Source organism: Danio rerio, chromosome 13 (assembly GCF_049306965.1).
Source record: "Danio rerio strain Tuebingen ecotype United States chromosome 13, GRCz12tu, whole genome shotgun sequence".
Taxonomy (NCBI): Eukaryota; Metazoa; Chordata; class Actinopteri; order Cypriniformes; family Danionidae; genus Danio; species Danio rerio.
The window spans coordinates 1,078,211-1,100,000 of record NC_133188.1 but is presented as its reverse complement, the minus strand read 5'-3'; the positions used below and the strand labels follow the sequence as shown (position 1 = coordinate 1,100,000).

The 21,790-nt window shown below is 35.5% G+C and overlaps 2 protein-coding genes across 2 annotated transcripts in view; both read right to left on the bottom strand.

Moving 5' to 3' along the window:
* Positions 1 to 11,845, bottom strand: part of tnfaip3 (tumor necrosis factor, alpha-induced protein 3) — a 28,038-nt gene extending 16,193 nt beyond the window's left edge. The window contains exons 1-2 of the mRNA XM_687830.8: positions 11,664 to 11,845; positions 10,642 to 10,973 (exon numbers count right to left, since the gene is read on the bottom strand). Coding sequence (XP_692922.3) covers positions 10,642 to 10,948 — 307 coding nt within the window. The 5' untranslated portion in view covers positions 10,949 to 10,973; positions 11,664 to 11,845. The remainder of the gene's footprint in view (positions 1 to 10,641; positions 10,974 to 11,663) is intronic.
* Positions 1 to 21,790, bottom strand: part of nrxn1b (neurexin 1b) — a 799,620-nt gene that overhangs the window by 325,742 nt on the left and 452,088 nt on the right. The window lies entirely within an intron of this gene.

Below are 21,790 nucleotides of genomic sequence, written 5' to 3'. Positions count from 1 at the left end.
GTATTTTAACCCTCTTGACTTGACTTTTCAAGCCATTTGTCTTTAACTGAAGCAGCAATACACTGCAATGCTTGTCTTACTTAAGAGTTCTTGTTTCTAGTCTGAATATCTAAAAACTCTTAGATCAAGAAGCATTTTCAAGACAAGCACAAAATATAGTCTTGTTTTCAGAAGAAATGAGTCAACATTAAGTGAGTTTTTATTTAAAACAAGCAAAATAATCTGCCAATACGGGAAGCTAAATAATCTTTAGTCGGAAAAAAAGGGAAAAACAAGATTATATTGCTTGTTTTAAGGAAAAACTCACTTCATTTTAACTCATTATTTCTTAAAAATCCTTTCTGCTTTTTGCTCGTCTATAAAATGCTTCTTATATTAACAATTTTTAGATATTTGGACTTGAAAACATCCAAGTAAGAAAGTCTTGTACACATATAACGATGGTCTCAAACTCAATTCCTGGAGAGCCGCAGCTCTGCATAGTTTAGCTCCAACCAGCTCCAGCTCACACCTGCTTAACAGTCCACAGCAGTCTTGAACAGCTTGATTGGTTGATCAGCTGTGTTTGATTAGGGTTGGAGCAAAACTGTGCAGAGCTGCGGCCCTCCAGGAATCCAGTTTGAGACCTATGACATACAACAGAAAAAGACCACACGTAACATTCACCAACAACAGTGACATTTAAGTAGTTGACCATTTAAAATGGCTAATGGACACTGCTTTAAATGACTTGATAAGTGAAAAACGGAGCTCTTTATGGCTTCCCCAATGGCAGTACTTTATTTTATTTTTTCCTAAATACATTTATTTGGCTTTGTTTGAACTACAGAAAAAACGACAGTCAAAATTATTCTGTTTTTTTTCTTAATTTCTGTTTAACGGAGAGCAGATTTATTTACACATTTCTAATCATAATAGTTTTAATAACTCATCTCTAATAGCTGATTTATTTTCTCTTTGTCATGATGACAGCACATAATAGTAGACATTTTTCAAGACACTTCTATGCAGCTTAAATTGACATTTAAAGGCTTCACTAAGTTAATTACGGTAGGTTAACTAGGCAGGTTAGGGTAATTAGGCAAGTCATTGTATAATGATGGTTTGTTCTGTAGACTATCGCACTTTAGCTTAAAGGGGCTAATAATATTGACCTTAAAATGGTGTTTAAAAAATTAAAAACTGCTTTTATTCTAGCCGAAATAAAACAAATAAGACTTTCTCCAGAAAAAAAAAATATTATCAGACATACTGTGAAAATTTCCTTGCTCTGTTAAACATCATTTGGGAAATATTAAAAAAAAGAAAAAAAATCAAAGAGGGGCGAATAATTCTGACTTCAACAGTATATATATATATTTTTTTTTTTTTCTCTCTATTTGTACTGTTTTTTTCTCTGTCACTTTTGTTTGTTAACTATCATCCTAATCTGATAAATAAATAAATAAACATTAGTTGATGCACCATGTGAACTAATAATGAACAACTGTATTTACATTAACTTGCACGAACAAATAAATGTGTTGTTCATTGTTTGTTCGTGTTATTAAATGCATTACTAATACAACCTTATTGTAAAGTGTCACCAAAAATATATAAAATTTTCTATTGTCATTTACACATTAAGGGTAAACTGGGGAAATTTTGTCCCTCCAGCTATATAAAACCATTTTTACACCACAGAAGCACTCACACGAACACGAACACATGCACAATAACTGTATATGCAGGAAATCTAAAGGTAATTTCAAAACCTTTTTAAAGACCTTTTCAGAATATTTGAAGACCTCATCACCACTTCAAGTTCTAATCAGTATCAAACCTTTAATTTAATAAACAGTTGTAGTTAAATAAATGAATGGCAAAGCTTGAAAGAATAAATTACGTGGTTGTTTTCAGCGACAAGCTTCAGCCACTTTTCAGCCACTGAGAAACTCGTCTTTCTCCAACAAGGAGTACGCAAACTTACATTTTCCCGTCTGTTTCGCTACATGTGGAGAGCATCACATCACTTTCCCGCGTTTGTCGCAAATCACGTGACATTGCCGTTGCTAATATTAGGAGGAAAATATAGTATATATATATATATATTTATTATGCTATATTTATGCTTTTTTGGAGTCTTTGGACAAGGCTTGAACAAAATTTAAGAACTCATCAAAATGCGATTAAGACCTTTTTATACCTTTTAAGGGCCTTAATTAATTGGTTTATCAACTTTTAATACTTTTTAAGACACCATGGACCCCCTGAATAAAAATCTGCAGCTGTAATATGAATACCTTTTTAATAAACACCTTTAACATTTCTGTGTGTGCTTTTATCCTTATAGTGTAGTGAGTGAACACTGCTGAAGTACACACACTGATGAGGGAAAACCCCAACACTCACACAGATTGTGATGAAGATGAGCTTGTTTCAGATTTGAGGATTGAAATGAAATGGCTCTGCTCTTATTTTAGAGGTTTCGTCTCATTTTTGACCCAAAGGGTGAACGGTGTACACTGAATTATAAGTTGAGTTGGTGTAAATGTATTAAAAAAACTTGGGTTAACACCCGCGCCTCGAGATGTTCCTATAAGCAGAGGGAGGCTTTAAGTGGGTTCTGGTTGAACTATTATTTATGGAAACTGCTTGTAGAGTGCATAAAGTCATGCGTTTGGTTATTTTGTTGTTGTTACACAAGAGTTTCCACCCTTGAACCTGAGGTAAAGAAAGCAACGCCTGTAAACCACACTCTTATTTACATAAATGAATCTGAATCAGGGCCACATAACAACCGGATATGCAGATTGAGGAGAAGATCTGGATAATGAAGGCCCTAAATTTAATCATAAATCACCAAGACCAATCATAAAACTGTTGTTTTCAGTAATCTGCATTGGAAAAACTGAACATTTTAAATGCATTTGACCACAAAGAGCTTTTAAAGGGGACTTATTATGCCCCTTTATAAAAGACGAGAAAGGTTTCAGCTCAAAATAGCACATGTTTTCTAACTCTCTGAAACTGACCCTTTCAGGCTTTGATCCTAATTGTGTGGTGTTTTGGTGACTGCCGCTTTAAATTCAAATGAGATTGTGCTCTTTTCAGAAGAGGGCGGAGCTAAAAATGCCTATGCATTAGCATAGTGGCAGATTGAAAACAGGGCTGAGGTCATCGGTGTAGAAATGTGAACAGAATTGTGTCAGAATGCATATTTGTGCTTCATCTAAAACTGCACATCTGTAATCCTTACGCCCCATTCACACGGGGCGTCAGCGTCAACGCTTCCTATTCACTTTGAATGGGTGACGTCAGGCGTTGCCGAACTGCATTGTGGATCCGTCGGCGCCGCTTCAATGTCGTTGCTTGCTGCAGAAGTTGGGACTAGCTCAACTTTTCAAGCGCCGACGGAAGCGTCAGCCAACCAGATAGCTGTATGCAAATACACCAGCTAGACAGTGGCCTATTTCTGACTGAATTTCATTGGCTGACGCTGCTATGATGATCGCGTCAGCCCCAACTTCAGACACGCCTTCAGTCAAGCGTTGACGCTGAAGCTCCGTGTGAATGGGGCATTAGTCTATGCTGACATTATCTTCAGCAGCTCTAATGGCTAATGGACAGACGGCTGCTTCTCACTCAGGGCTGCTGTTTATGCAAATGAGATGGAGAGATGGGCACTAGTGGGCGGGGCTTTCCCCCTCTGATGACTTATACAAAGGAAGAATGTCAATCAAAGTGATTCATTCATCAAGTCTGATTACAAACAATACAATGAATCAATGCTGACCATTAGAGGCTGGAGATATTCACACACTGCTGACACACAACTGTGCTTAAACCCCTTATAAAAGTGATTTCTGCATAATAGCTCCTCTTTAAACATCAACACCTATTACAGTATTACTTACTGTCATAGAGGTTTACAGAACTATCATTTTCATAAGACTATATTTGAGTGCTTGACCATAAGTGATGAGAAACTTGTCACTTGGGAAGTCACAGTTTCAAAGTCACTTCTCCAAAACAACGAAGAACAGAGAAATGAACAAACACACAATGTGGATTCAGTCTACATCTGTTTTACAACCGCACCTTTCAGGTCGCTGCTTTGAGTAATTAGGCAAGTCATTGTATATCAGTGGTTTGTTCAGGAGACAATTCAACACTAATATTGCTAAAAGGGGCGAATAATATTGACCTTAAAATGGCTTTAAAATTATTAAAAACTGCTTTTATTCTAGCCGAAATAAAACAAATCAGACTTTCTCCAGAAGAACAAATATTAGAGGAAACACTGTGAACAACTCCTGAATCTGTTCAACATCATGTGGGGAATATTTGGGCTGAGGGGGGAATGCACAGGAGGGCGAATAATTCTGATTTCAACTGTACATAAATATCATTATCACATAATATATCTATATATAAAGATGAATTTATTTCCCAGAGATGGGCTGTGGCTGGAAGAGCATCCGCTGCGTAAAAACTTGCTGGATAAGTTGGCGGTTCATTCCGCTGTGGCGACCCCGGATTAATAAAAGGACAAAGCCGACAAGAAAAGGAATGAATGAATGAATAAAGATGAATTTAATATAAAGTGTAACGTTCAATAAACGTTACATCTGTAATAGATGGCGCTCATACCTCTTCCTGCTCGGAAAATTATTGTTCCAGACTTATGCTGAGGTAAACACAAGTGATTTAAAACAAGAAATTACAGTTTCATTCATTCATTAATTTTTCTATCATAATTTAAGCAATGGCTTGCGGCTGGAAGGGCATCCGCTGCGTAAAAACTAGCTGGATAAGTTGGCGGTTCATTCCGCTGTGGCGACCACGGATTAATAAAGGGACTAAGCCGACAAGAGAATTGAATGAATGAATTAATTTTTAGCAGAGGCACTGCAAGGAAATAGATTTGATCATCTCAGTCCATCTAAACATATGACATCTATCCAGATTAAGCCATTCAATTCATTCACTTCTGCTTAAAAACTACTTTCATTATAGCCGAAACTCTCTGATTTATCAGGGGTCACCACAGTGGAATGAACCGCCAGCTATTCCAGGATATGTTTTACGCAGCAGATGCCTTCCTAGATACAACCCAGTACTAGGAAACACCCATACACACACACACACACACGCACTCATTCACTACAGCCAATGTAGTTCATCAATTCCCCTATAGCACATGTGTTTGGACTGTGGGGGAAACCGGAGCACCCAGAGGAAACCCACACCAACACAGGGAGAATGTGCAAACTCCACATAGAAACGCCAACTAACCCAGCCGAGGCTCGAACCAGCAACCTTCTTGCTGTGAGGCCACAGTGCTAACCACTGAGCCACTATGCCGCCCCTCGGACACGGTGTTAAAACAAATGATTTAAACACAGTTTCAGACCGATGCTGATGTAAGCACCTGATTTAGACCAGGAAATTCCTTAAATCTACTGTCCAGTTGTCTAAAAGCAAAAACTGACAGGAACACACAGTAACAAAACACTAAGCTACATCAAATAATCAAACACAACGCTAAAAAATGTATATGAACACAACATTCCAGGCGAACACTTACATAATCAGACGTGATTTAAAACAGGACATTCCCGTTTCCCTTTCACAAACAAAAACAAAACAAGAACTCTACTAACCAATCCAGTTCTCTCAAATCACAAGTGACAAGGACACAACAAAAGACACAACGCTACATCAGATAAATCCAACACAAGGTTAAAATAACTTCAACACAACATTACAGACTAACACCTACATGATCATGCTTGATTTAAATCAGGAAATCCCCATTTCACACTCACAAAACAATCCTATTGGTTCTCTAAAAACTAAACATCAATGACACGAACACAAAAGCAAGACACAACTGCACATCAAATCATCAAACACAATGTAAAGAGGAAATGATTTAGCACAAAGTTCCAGACTAACACTGATGTAAGCGTGTGATTTAGACCAGGAAATTCCCATTTCACTTTTAGACAAATATAAAATCTGTACTATCCAGTTCTCTAAAAACAATGACAAGAACAAGACACAATGCTAATGAAATAAACACAAACATTCCTGTGTCATTTTGAAAAAAAAAAAACTGAATGAACTATCCAGTTCTCTATAAACAAATAAAATGATCAGAACACAGAAACAAGACATCAAATGATCAGAATGTCTATTAATAAACAGAGTGTTTAAAAAAATGTATCTAAACACAACATTCCAGACTAACACATAATCACACGTGACTGAATACAGGACATTCCTGTTTCCCTTTGAAAAAAATAAACTAAGACCTCTACTACTATCCAGTCCAGTTCACTAAAACAAACATGACAAGAAAACAATAAACAGACACAACGCTACATCAGATAAATCAACACAACGTTAAAAATAACTTTAACACAACACCTCCATACTCACATGTGATTTAAAACAGGAAATTCCCATTTCACTTTTAAACTACACTGTCTACTACGCTGGGGTGCCGGAAAGAAAACCTCAAATAATGGCTGTTAAATTACAGAAATATAAAGGTAAAGTAACAGATATTAATTTACAGAGATTTCCTTAAACTGTTAATTTCTGGTAAATTTCTGCAATTTTTTTTTACCTTAAAATAAATGCCGGAAATTAACCGTAAAATTGTGGTTTGTTTTTACAGTGTAATAAAATAAATTAAATTAAATAAAAAATAATCTGTACAATCCAGCACACAATCTATTTTTTCCCCTGTTTTCTTTTTAACAGAGAGCAGATTTCTTCAGCACATTTCTAATCATAATAGTGTTAATAACTCATCTCTAATAACTGATTTATTTTATCTTTGTCATGATGACAGTAAATAATATTAGACTAGATATTTTTCCAGACACTTCTATACAGCTTAGAGACATTTAAAGGCTTCACTAGGTTAATTAGGTTAACTAGGCAGGTTAAGGTAATTAGGCAAGTTATTGTATAACGATGGTTTGTTCTGTAGAAAAACAGAAGAAAAAAAATTGTCCTTAAAATGTTTTTTTAAAAATTAAGAACTGCTTTTATTCTAGCCAGAATAAAACTAATACGACTTTCTCCAGAAGAATAAATATTATTAGACATACTGTGAAAAATTCCTTGGGAAATATTTAAAAAAGAGAAAAAAAATTCAAAGGGGGGCGAAGAATTCTGACTTCAACTGTAGGTATTCACACATGATTTAATACAGGAAATTCCTGTTTCCCTTAGAAAAAAAAGAATAAATACATAAAATCTGTACTAACTAGCTCTCTAGAAGCCAAAAATGACCAGAACACAAGAACAAGACGCACGCAAAAAATGACTTTTGCTACTTTGCATTTAAAATGAGTTGGAAAAAGCACATTTCTTTAGCTTTTTTGGGGACAACATAATTGTTTAATGTTCAATCCACTTAGATTGGTAAAACCCGATTAAGTTAACTTAATTGATTTGTGTTAGGACAACATGAAGGAGTTGTGTGAAACCCTGCATTTATTTTTATACTGCATAATGCTACATCAAATAACCAAACACAACGTTAAAAGCATTATTTTAAGACAAAGTTCCAGACTGAAAAAAATTATGAATTAATAAATGAATGAATAAAATCATGTCTGTACTTTTCAGTTTTTCAAAAACAAAAAAAGAACAAGACCAAATACGCAAACACTTAACCATAAGCTTGTATAAGTTAATCAGGGTTTCTGCAGGTTTCGCCAAGTCAGAATGAACACTTAAAAAGACCATTCATTCATTCATTTTCCTTCGGCTTAGTCTCTATTTCAGAGGTCGCCACAGCGGAACGAACCGCCAACTATTCCAGCATATGTTTTATGCAGCAGATGCCCTTCCAGTGCTGGGAAACACCCATACACTCTCACATTCACGCACTCACTCATACACTACGGTCAAATTAGTTGATCTATTCCAATATAGCGCATGTGTTTGGACTGTGGGGGAAACCCACGCCAACACAGGGAGAACATGCAAACTCCACACTGAAACTTCAACTGACCCAGCCGAGGATCGAACCAGCGACCTTCTTTACCACATATAGTCAATAAAAACATGGAGAACTGAACATGGAGAATGTTGTGAGAAACCATATTGTTAAATTGAGGTGTGTTTTAGGTGACTGTGTGCTGTATTCAGGTGTTGACCTGTTCGGGGAGCTTTCTATAGACAAATGAAGACCTATTTGAAATGATTTAAGACGTACAAGTCAATACTTCAGCACACTGTTTAATGTGAGTCGATGCATTTACTAACATGAACAAACAAAGAGCAATACGTTTATTACAGTACTTGTTCATGTTAACTCATGGTGCATTAACAAGCGTAAATTGGGATGATAATAATACATAAATGTTGAACTATCATTAATAAATGCTGTACAAGTACTTAGTTCATGTTAGTAAATAAATACATCAACTAATGAAGCCTTATTGTAAAGCGTGAGCCATCAGATAATCCACCGAATAACACTGGCTTGTATGGGCTGTGTTTACCTCACTTCAGTTACAGTAACTAATGACTGTACAGTGGAGCAACAATGGCAAGTACAGAGAAGTTTCCCTTTAGCATTACTCATAAGAGAAGAGCTGATCCAGAGTCAGCCAGAGAGCATCAAGAGTCATACAGCGCTAACGTGGGGCCCGAATCACACACAGAACGGCCCCTCGAATCAAATTCAGCTCGAGAATTATCGGGGAAAAACATCAGTGTGACAGACAGTGCAGGATTTTCCCGTCTGCTGTCTGTGCCAAAAACACACTAAAGTGGCTAAACTATAAGAGCTTTTAAAAGTCTGATAGCATTTCTATGCTGCTAATTAAGGAGATTAAAAAAGTTAATATTAAAACAATAATAACAATGATGATGGTGATGATCATTCAAACAAACAAAAAACCTGAAGTAGTGGAGTCTGATAGAACTAGTCAAATGAAAACAGCATTAATTTAGTATATGAAAATAATAATAAATAATAATAACTAAAAACAAAGAAACAATCAAAAAGTGAAGTGGTTTAACAAATTGAGTGTGTTTTAAAGGCGGAAAGAGTTTCTAGAATTCAAATAGAAATAACCAAACAAAAACATTATTATTATTATTATTAAATTTAGTACATAAAATAATTTTAAAAATACACAAATGATAATTAAAAACAATCTAACAAAATTTAAGTAGTCAAACAATTTGAGTTAGATTTAAAGACTAAAGCTGAAGCCAATAAAAACAAAATTTATTTAGTTTTAATTTACCACATAAAAATATTTGTTTGCATTTTAAAATTAATAATTAAAAACAAACTAAATTTGTTAAGTGGTCAAACTATTTGAGTTTGCTTTGAAGACTGAAATGGTTGTTCGAATCCTGACAGAGATGCATGTAAAAATGATTTTAAAAAATAAACCAATAATATTTAAGAATAAACGAAGCAAAAAAGTGTGAAGTGATCGAACAATTCGAGTTTGTTTTAAAGACTTAAACAGTTTCTAGAATTATGATGTAGAAAATTAATAAACATATAATAATAATAATAATAATGGAATTTCTGATAACCAATGAGAGCTTGAAACATTAACACATAATAATAATGATGATGCTAAAAATAATAATAATAATAATAATAATAATAATGATAATAATAATAATAATAATATAACAATAATGATAAACATGGTGATGCAGTGGCGCAGTAGGAAGTGCTGTCGCCTCACAGCAAGAAGGTCACTGGGTCGAGTCTCGGCTCAGTTGGCGTTTCTGTGTGGAGTTTGCATGTTCTCCCTGCGTTCACGTGGGTTTCCTCCGGGTGCTCCGGATGCTTTTAAAATTGAGAAATGAGCCAAACATTTTCCTAAATATGTACGTTTGGTCAATAAATCTCTACTGTTGTCAACGAGAGAAACATTTAAGATGAAAAGTTCCCTGGGGTTTTCCGCCAGAATAAAAGCTCTATGGTTTATCAATTGAATGCAAAGGGGAACACGCTACTATTGTTATTATTATCGGAATTAAAATGATTATTATTAAACACTTTACGATTCAATATTACAGGCAATATTACTTGGTAATAAAGGTATACTTACATATAATGTAAGTGATGGCATATATACAGGCAAATTTATTTAATTCAAGTCATTTGTTTTGAATAATCGCTTTTAATTTTGGGGAATTTATTATTCATGCTTTAATGCGTTTGCCAATAATTGAATCTCAGTATTACCATTTCTAAATAAACTTTTTAAAAATAATTTGATGAAATATAAATAAAAATAACAAAAATACCAGGAAACCGATGCGTTTCTCCAATATGTGCTGTTTGTTTTTTTACAAAATGATGTAAATAGATACATTTTTTTTATTTTTTTACCTGTGAAACGACGAGTTTAGGTTTAAATATTATTACTGAGACCAAAGAGTAGTTGATGAATTATCCTGGATGATGTTTAATCACCCCTACACTAAGAGCCTAACAATATGAATCTGAATACTGTACATTGCCTACTATCTAGAGTGAGTGACCGGGCATTCATACAGCATATATCAGCCCAGTCATCTTGGTTTAGCCCATTTGTCTTGGGTTATGTGGAAGAATTGTCAGAAAGCCAGAGCTAAAGAAATTAAGCCCGCTGTTACCGTTGGTTCTGAGCGGCACCAGCTTCTTGACCTCACGGCACCAGTTCAGCCTCTTCTCCTGTTCCAGCGAGCTCTGCATTGCCCTGTCCAAGATGGCCGCCTGGATGACCTCTCTGAAGGCCTGCGGAAACTGGCTCATTCGGATCATCTCCAGTGTGTAACGGTGCATGCTCCGCAGGTGATGGATCAGGCTGCCGCCTGCCGAGGGTTTGACCACATCATTGGGCACCCGCTCTCTGATTTTGACCGCCTTCAGGAGATTGCTGACGAATAGGAACTTGGGCAGGAAGTTCTGGCCCTGAGACATGGCGTTCCGGATAACCAATCTATCTCTGCCAGAAGAAGAAGAAGACAGAAACACCATTGTCAGGATTGCTCAACCATGTGCTACAAATGAACCACCACCACAAAACACACACACACACACACACACACACACACACACTAGAAAAAAAGACCCTGATGACGTACTCCTCGTAGGCCCTTTAAGGTCAAAATTTTTATGAATTTCCCACATAACAGTGAATAAATCTCGATAGATGTGTGTGTGTGTGTGTGTGTGTGTGTGTATGTGTGTGTGTGTGTGTGTGTTCAGAAAACGCCATTTGACTAGCAAGGGCGCCGTTTATTTGTGTGGGGTTCTTTAGGGACAACTTATCCCGCCAGAACGCCACCAATGGTCCCCCCTGAACCCCTTTCTCCTCGGCTTTATTGAACACAAAGCACAAACAATGGAGAGCGACGCGAAATCTTCCAACATCACTTGCTGACGCTCGAATTACGTAATTGGCCTGACAGTACGCGCGCAGACAATGCAACAATGTATCGTTCGAAAGGAAGCGATTTGTCCCCATGGCAACAATAGAACGTTTTCGCCGCTTTAGATGTCTTAATCGCGCGTAAAGTGACGTCTCCGCGAACAATGGCTGTCAGATCCGACAGTCTGGCGCTCGGGCTTTCAGACAATGAGGAGAAACGCTGGTCTGGACGCGATTATAAGCGACGGATCGCTCAACTCTTACCTGTTCAATATGTCGGTATCCGCCAACAAAGCCCATAAGATGCTCTGGCTCCGCTGCTACTTCACTCAGTCCACTTTAATTGTCCATGGCGCTTTCGGAGAGCCGCTGGATTTCTCTGCTCGCCTCCACAACACGCTCTCTAGTCAAACCAGCCCGATTGTTAGCTGTACATAAAAGCCAGTAGGGGATTTCCATAAGGTACTTTCCTTTCAGAGGCGCAGAGTGGCGTTTCTACGCTTACGTTACGCCCAGGCTCGGTGACGTAGAGCGCGACGCGTGTTTTTGCCACACCCATACACATATAGCTAGTCAGATCAAGTATGGAAACATTATCACTATGGAAGTCCCAGCTTTGCAAAGTACGCGCGTGTGATGTACTGTAGGCTATACTCGCAGTCGACGGATGTAAAGAATGGATGTGTGTTACAAGAAATGAGACCCAATGAGTCATTAATGATCATTCTATATAGGACTTTTTCTAATAAGTAATTCAATCACACTGATGGATTGGAGCATCTTATCATCAACACCTGCTGCAGTGAAGGGTTAAATGCTGGAATTTGCACATATAAAAACATGTATTAAAAAAGAAAAACACTGATATACAGTTAAAGACAAAACCAAACCTATTATTATAAATGATAAAAAATAACATGAATATATTATTATTATTATTGTTATTATTAATATTATTATTATTATTATCTTATTATCTTATTCTTATTATTATTATATTTCATATTATTTTTATTATTATATTATTATTATTTTATTATCTTATTATTATTATTATATTAATATTCTTATTTTATTATCTTATTATTGTTATTATTATTATTATTATATTATTATCTTCTTCTTCTTATTATTATTATTATTATCTTATTATTGTTTTTATTATTATTATTATTATTATATTATATTATTATTGTTATTATTATTATTATCTTATTATTTTATTATTATTATTATAGTTCATATTGTTATCATTATTATTATTATATTATTATTTTATTATCTTATTATTATTATTATTATTATTATTATTATTATTATATTATTATTATTATATTATATTATGATTGTTATTATTATTATTATTATTATTATTATTATTATTAAATTATTATTATTAAATACTACGAAATAATTATCTTGCTCTGCTAAACAGCACTTATATTAATATTAATAATTATATTATTATTATAGGTTGATGCAGTGGCACAGTGGGTAGCATGATCGCCCCGCAGCAAGAAGGTCGTTGGTTTGAGCCTTGGCTGGGTCAGTTGCCATTTCTGTGTGGAGTTTGCATGTTCTCCCTGCATTCGCGTGGGTTTTCTCTGGGTGAACCTGGCTGAGCTAATTAATTATGATTTTGAGTTCACTACACTTGAAATCTTAAGTTTATGAATTTTCATGGTACATGAGTTAAATTAACTCATATTTTTAAGTGATAGGACCAAACTGCAAAATTTTAAGTTATGCTCTGTCAACTTTACTTAATTGTTTAAGATTAGGGTTTACAGTGTATATCTGAGTGCCTGAGTGTGCCTCACGCAGGTGAGTGGGCGTGACAGACCACCTGTAGAAACACTCCTCTCTCTCTAAACCCCCCCAAAATAAACTCTAGGAATTAATTCTCTGTGCACTAACAGTTTCTTTGTATAATTAGCACTTGCTGTGTGTATTGCCTCTTCTTGTTGAATCGCTCTTTGCCTCCTCAAGCATCTTTTAAATGACTAAATGCACATTTGACTAGTGGCAAAAATATCCCAGCATCACAAACAATCCTCTCTCCAACAATGCAGTAAGACTCAGGACTCACAGCATAGCCTTGATAAAGCGGTGAAGTGCGGGTTATCAAATGTCTGTGTTTGTGTTATTACTCAGCGAGTGTTACCAAGAACAGTGGAATGAGTGTATGAATGAGTGACTTCTGTGTGAAATGAAGTGTTCGTCACTCATTTTACACTGAATATCTGCTCAGTTTCTGTTCAATAGAGCTCTACACGTTACACCCACATCTTATGTTATATATGAGTGTGTGCGTGTGTGTGTGTGTGTGTGTGTGTGTGTGTGTGTGTGTTTCTGCACACTGCATGGGTCATTCTGCAAGACGTGTGCTTTCCCCTGAACATGTCAGTCTGGAGCTGATGTGTGTTTTATACCTGTTCACAAATACATGTGCCGTTTACAAATTCAGCTTTCTGTTGTATTGCACAGGGAGAATCAAATACAGCTGAAGTCAGAGTATTTGCCCTCCAGTGATTTTCATTTATTTATAATATTCCCCAAATGATGTTGAACAGATTCAGGAAATGTTCACAGTATGTCTGATAATATTTTTTCTTCTGGAGAAAGTCTAATTTGTTTTATTTCGGCTAGAATAAAAGCAGTTTTAAATTGTTTTAAAGCCATTTTAAGCTCAATATTATTAGCCCCCTTCAGCAATATTAGTTTTGGATGGTCTCCAGAACAAACCACTGATATACAATGACTAATTACCCTAATTTTACCCTAATTACCCTAGTGAAGCCTTTAAATGTCACTTTAAGCTAAATACTAGTGTCTTGAAGAATATCTAGACTATGTGCTGTCATCACAACAAAAATAAAATAAATCAGTTATTAAAACTATTATGCTTAGAAACGTGTTGAAGAAATCTTCTTTCTATTAAACAGAAATTGGGGGAAAATATAAAGGAGGGCGAATAATTCTGACTTCAACTGTATATGTCACAATAGGGAAAAGAAGTTGGTTTTAATATCTAGTTAGTTCACACCGCCTTGAAAGGGAACTAGACGTGTACATGCTGTGCTGTGACCCAATAAGAAACATTCTGGAGTGCTGAAATCTCTTATTAATCTGACCAGACACAACACTTACCGTCATTCCAGTCTGCACTCAAATCATACATGATGTAGAAAAAGACAGAAGTCTGAAATTACCCAACTGTTTACTGTAAAGCTAGGCTGCTCATTTATTCATTTCCCACCGGCTTAGTCCTTTAGGGGTCACCACAGCGGAATGAACCTCCAACTATTCCAGCATATGTTTTACACAGTGGATGCCCTTCCAGCTGCAACCCATTACTGGGAAACACCCATGCACACTCATTCACACACACACACTCATATACTACGGCCAATTTAGTTGATCAGTTCCCCTATAGCGCATGTGTTTGGACTGTGAGGGGGAGAACATGCAAACTCCACACAGAATTGCCGACTGACCCAGCCAAGACTTGAACCAGCAACCTTCTTGCTGTGAGGCCATATATATATATATATATATATATATATATATATATATATATATATATATATATATATATATATATATATATATATAATAGATGGATGGATGGATGGATGGATGGATGGATGGATGGATGGATATAGATCAGATCAGGCAGGCAGACAGACAAACAGACAGACAGACCACTGAAGTAAGGACTGGGAAAATAATAAACACATGCCACGTTCCAATTTACATTCTTATACTGCAGTTTGGGACACACTCATTCTGTTTTTGATCACTATTTAGGATGGATAGTGTGTGAATTGGGATGCAGCAACAGTTTGCTTTCTGCCAGGTTTATGACGTCACTCACAGCAGCAAAACAGACACAAAGAGCAGACTCATATAGGGAGTTTGTATGTATTGTGCTGCCATCTAGTGGTGACAAAGAGCCTGTGCGAATAAGGCTGCTTTATTAAAGGGTTAGTCCACCTAAAACATTAATCATTCTATCATTCATTCATTTTCCTTTAGCTTAATCCCTTTATTCATTAGGGCAAGCTCCTGGTCCAGCCGGGACTCAAATCAGCGAGCTTCTTGCAGTGAGGTGACAGTGCTGACCACTGAACCACTCATTATTCCTCCTGAAGCACAGTGTTTTTGGTTTATTTTCTGGAACATTGTTGTCAATGGAGGATGACGGACGGCATTAAAGACCGAATGTGTTAGAATCACCTACATGAAAAACAAATACTATAATAATTTATAGCAGCCTAAATACTATTTATTAGTAATCTACTAGTATAAGATTACTAGTAATCTCTCTTAGGCTTTAAAATGAGTTGTGTTATAGTATTCACCACTCATTTACAACTCCTCTATCTATCTATACGTTTTCTCCATCTATCCATTCATTTATTTATTTTATTTTCGGCTTAGTGCCTTTATTAATCTGGGGTTGCACAACGGAATGAACCTCCAACTCATCCAGCACATGATATTGCGCAGCTGATGTCCTTCCAGCTGCAACCCATCACTGGGAAACATCCATACACAATCATTCACATGCATACACTGCGTTCAATCTTAGCATACCCAATTGACCTATACTTCATGTGTTTGGACTGTGGGGGAAACCGGAGCACCTGGAGGAAACCCACGCCAACACGGGGAGAACATGCAAACTCCACACAGAAGCACCAACTGACCCAGACGAAGCTCGAACCAGCGACCTTCTTGCTGTGAGGCGATCGTGCTACCCACTGCGCCACCGCGTCGCCCCCAGCTATCCATACTTTGTCTATCCCTATCTTTCAACAGGCTTTCCCTGCTGAAAAATCTAGCTTAAACCAGCCTAGGCTGGTTGGCTGGTTTTAGCTGGTTGACCAGCCTGGTTTTAGAAGGGTTTTGGCCATTTCCAGGCTGGTTTCCAGCCATTTCCAGCCTGGTCTTAGCTGGTAAGACTGGAAAATGACCAGCTAAATCCAGCTAAAACCAAATTGACCAGCCTGGTTTACACTGGACATAGCTGATTTTGGCTGGGTTCCCGGCCTGGCTAGGCTGTTCAAGCTGGTTTTAGCTGGTCAACTCTCAGCCTGACCAGCTAAGACCAGGCTGGAAAGGGCTGGAAACCAGCCTGGAAATGGCCAAAGCTAGTTTTAAGCTGGATTTTTCTGTAGAATTCTCAAGCCACCATAAAGTTGTCTTCAAGTTTACCGTAACAACTGTATAATCACCACAACAGATTAATTCAAGTACTTCACAGCGGTTAGTATTTACTACTATAGAATTTTTTTTATTTCACGTGGGCACTGATCTATAGAAAAAAGCTCGATAGATCAGGGGATTGACATTTATGATGACCTGTACACTCTCAGAAATAAAGGTACACGAGCTCTCACTGGGGTGGTACCTTTCCGAAAGGTATTTGAAGCTAAAAGATCCATATTAATACATCAAGGGTACATATTAGCAGCTAAAAAAGTGCAAAAGTGTTCCTCTTTAAATGTTTAGGAACTAATATGTATATTTAAGGTACAAATATGGACCCTTCAAGTACATATGTGAAGCTTTTGAAAAGGAACAAACCCAGTGACAGCTCGTGTGCCTTGATTTCTGAGAGTGTGGCGTTTATTTTTCCTTGCCTTCAGTGTCTCTTTCTCTTCTGCGGGATACATCTGCACTCTCCAGCAGGCGGCGCTAGAGTTTTGTTTTGGTTTGTTTTTTTGCTGGTTGTCATGGGAAATCGTCCTCCCTCCATAGATAAGCTTTCTCTTCTGTGTCTAACGAGTCAACCACAAGGAATCGTGTCTCTTAAGGACCCCACTTCTGAACAAACAACAACATAGACTAAGCTAGTTGGCTGGTTTTAGCTCGTTGAACTCTGGTTTTAGAGGGGGTTTGGCTATGTCCATGCTGGTTTTAGCTGATCACTGCAAAAAAAAAAATTGCATGTAATTTTCTTACTTAGAATTTTTGTCTTGTTTCTAGTCCAAATAACTAAAAGTTATTAAATCAAGAAGCATTAATCATTTGCAAGACAAGCAATGCAATATAGTCTTGTTTTCAGAAATAATGAGTCAAAACTTAAGTGAGTTTTTCCTTAAAACAAGCTAAATAATCTGCCAATAGGGGAAGGGAAATAATTCTTGTTTTTAACAAGGGGTCCGAGGTCCTCAGATTAGGCGGAGTCACTGATTGGATCCAAGACCAGCGACGTAATGATCCCAAGGATTCCATATCCGGGACCAGGCCATATCCTGAGCTGCTGCTGCGCTGATGGTCGTGGGGAGTGGAGAACATGAGTCTGATTCCAGCGATGCTCCAGGGACAGACGAGTCTTCATTGAGGCCATCTTCCAGCATAAACCACGGCGAATGAAGTTCTGCACAAGACTTTTGGCCAGCGGAGAAATTAAAATGGTCGTGCCCAACTGAGTCTGGTTCCCTCAAGGTTTTTTTTCTTCACTCCCATCAGGTGAAGTTTTTTTTCCCTCTCCGCTGTCGCCACTGCCTCGCATGGTTCAGGACTGGTAGAGCTACGCATCGATGAATTTGCTCTTCAGTGTTTGAACTCTCAGTAATGATTAAATCACACTGAACTGAGCTAAACTGAACTGAACTGAACTTAAACACTAAAACTTGAACCACACTGTTCCAGTTACTGAACCACACTGTTCCAGTTACTATGACCATTTATGTGAAGCTGCTTTGACACAATCTACATTGTAAAAGCGCTATACAAATAAAGCTGAATTGAATTGAATTGAATTGAATTGAAATTTGATATACAAGTATTTTTTTTATTTATTTCACGATTATTTAGCTTGTTTTAAGGTAAAACTCACTTCATTTTGTCTCATTATTTCTGAAAACAAGACTGTATTGTATTGCTTGTCTAGAAATGCTTCTTGATTTAAGAACTTTAGGATATTTGGACTGTAAACAAGACACAAACTCTAAATAATAAAAGTATTTGTTCGCAGTGCAGTGATCCTATTGGTTGTCTGACGTTTTAAAAGGTAAATTTTATAGCACCTGATTACAATTCCAGTGAACTCATGTTCTGATTTCTATAATGCACAATGGTTTATAATAACTGTTATAGCCAACCAGTTTAGGCATGTTGAAGATTGGGGATTTTTTACCAGGGCATTAGGAACAAAACCAACTACAACAACACATTCTGTGGAACTCAAGGGCTGCTTTTCAATACTCAAACTCTTCTGTTGTGTTCAACTATAAGATCAAACAGCTTTGAAATAAGTGGAGGATGACAGAATGTTCATTCCCATTTAATCATATAGATTAGAGTTAGTTAGTCCGTTTAATCATTGATTAGTTGATTTCCATTTACTCCATTTAATTCCATTTAATCATGCTTTCTGATGTGTTTACCATACTTTCAATGTTAAAAACCCTGTAAAATGCTCTCTCTGCTAAATTGTAATGCTACAGTAAAAATCTGTAACCTAAGTTTCCATAATACATGCGGTGAATAACCATACAGTTACTATACATGTTTCTTCCGTTTATCTGATATAAAGCTATGAATTAATGAAATACAGCTGTTTACTGTAAAAAAGTTCTTATCACATTTTCTACTGTATTTCTCATGGTGAAGTTCACAGCTGTCTTTTTTACTGTATTTTTTAAATATATTTTTACAGGGTGTTTATTCAGTTCATCTGATAAAATACTATGAATTAATGAAATATGGTAGTTTACTGTCAAATTTAGAAAATTCTTTTGCGATTTCTACTGTATTTTAAGTTCACCGCTGGCATTTTTACTATGATATTTACAGATTGTAAAAAAATTATTCAATTCATCTGATATAATACTATAAATTACTGAATTACGGTAGTTTACTGTCAAATTTAGAAACTTCTTTTATATTTTCTACAGTATTTTTAATGGTAAAGTACTGGCAACCACTGTTTTACTGTAAATTTGATGGATTTTCTCTTGACTGTATTTCCTTAGTTTATCTGATTTAAATATATGAATTAATTAAATACGGTTGATTACTGTAATATTTAGATAGTTCTTACTACATTTTTTTACTGTATTTTTTATGGTAAAGTTCACAGCTGTCTTTTTTACTGTATTGTTAATATATTTTTTACAGGGTGTTTATTCAGTTTATCTGATAAAATACTATAAATTAATTAAATACGGTAGTTTACTGTCAAATTTAGAAAATTCTTTTGCGATTTCTACTGTATTTTAAGTTCACAGCTGGCATTTTTATTGTGATATTTACAGATTGTCTAAATTATCCAGTTTATCTAAAGTAAATACGGTAGTTTACTATAAAATATGGAAAATTTATTTGACAGTTTTTACCGTATTTTTAACGGTAAAGTACTGGCAACCACTGTTTTTTTTACTGTAAGTCTTAGAGATTTTTTACTGAGTTTTTTCTGAGTTTTTTTTTTTATTTAATACTATAATGAAATAACATTGTTTGCTGTAAACATTTTGAAAATCCTTTTACGATTTCTAATGTTACTAAATGGCAAAGTTCACAGCGCCGTAAATTTTACAGATTTTTTATACAGTGTAGATTTATAGTATGTTAATTTTGTTTATCTGATACAGTATTATACATTCATCAAATACAGTAGTTTACTGTACAATTTAGAAAACTCTTTTAAGATTTCTATCGTATTTTAATGGTGAAGTTCACAGCTGCCGTTTTTTACTGTAAATTTTTACAGGTTTATTTTACAGTGTATTTATTCAGTTTAGCTTGTGTTACTGTTATTTTAAACCCTGAGTACTCAGACAGGAGACGCCAGTTTGTGTCCTCAGGTAAACTGTTCACGTCAGAACTGAATGTACCAGATGTGGAGACAGTAATGAACGTGTGTGTGTGTGTGTGTGTGTGTTACTGTCAGAGCAGGTGTGTTCTTTAGGTGTGTCCCTGTAAACGGTGATTCATCTTCAGCAGAAAACACACCTCCTATTATCAACACCTTTCTCTTGTATTCACACTGTACATCTGACAGACAGCAAAATACACTGTAAATATATGGAAATTGGCAGTACATTATGAGACATTAATATTTCCCTCAGCAACATTTGATGATGAAAAGTGGACAAAGTGACTCTTATTGACTTTTTTAATAGTTTGTGTTATTAAAATAGCCTGCCATTATTTGTTCTGGTATTTTACAGGCGTATTTCTGTATCTGTTTTTTCTTATACAACATATTGTTTCAAACTAGCAAAATGTCAATAAAAGTCACGGTAGGGTTGAATTTTTAACATACAAATTCGACAGAGCAGAGATAAAAGTCCCTTAATGCAATTAATAACTGTAAATATATTGAAATGTAAAGCACTACACACATTAGGATTTACCTGTAATCGTTTTCTCATTGTAAATTTAAAATAGCAGGTTTATAATAATAATAATAATTTATATCGTTTTGGTAATACTATCATTGTTAAAGCCATGCTTTTGTCTTATTTAACCAGATCATTCAGCTGTTGTTTTTTTTAATGTATTAATGTATGTAAACATGTATTGTTTTTGTGTATTAAAATATCATCTTTCTGTGGTTTTAGTGTTTGTGATGAGCAGTTTTTTTTAGGAATGTCAAATAAATAATATCTGTAAATATCAGGCGCCCAGAAATAATTAAATAAAAACTTTAATAATAGGTGAACCACAAAACCAGTCATAAGAGTATTTTTTTAATTGAGATTTAAGCATCAGATGAAAACTGAATAAATAAGTTTTGCATTGATGTATAGTTTGTTAGGACTGAACAATATTCGACTGGGATACTGTTGAAAATCTGGAGTTTAAACGTGCAAAATAATTAAAATAGTGAGAAAACCACCTTTAAATTTGAACTTTTAAGTTTTTAAAATTCATTACACTAACCCAAAAATATTAATATATTTACAGTAGGAAACTTACAAAAAATTACTTAATTTCACTTGATTTTTATTATTAATATTAATAAATGTTATTATTAATATTCGAAAGATTTTTTGCACCCATACAATTTCATTTTGCAGATTACTGCAGCATCACAAATAAAAACATTAGAAACTAAACACTTAATTTGTAAAGTTTGTAAAGTCATTTTATTGACTTTAATTTATTTTAATAAGTTTGATCACAACTTTTAAAGCAGCATAAAAATATTTGTTGTCATTTATTATTTTTACAGAGTGCGCTGCCAGAAAAGGTTATTAGTTTACAGTAATATTACACTGGTAACACCTAAATAAGGTGGTAATATCTAGTAATAATAATTAGAGAATGAATGCATATTCAGATTGTGTACAATTTTTCTCCTGTGCCTTTAAAATAAAAGTCCGCTGTAAAATATATTCTCAAGAAGTCACGACAACATAAGTTTTTATGTT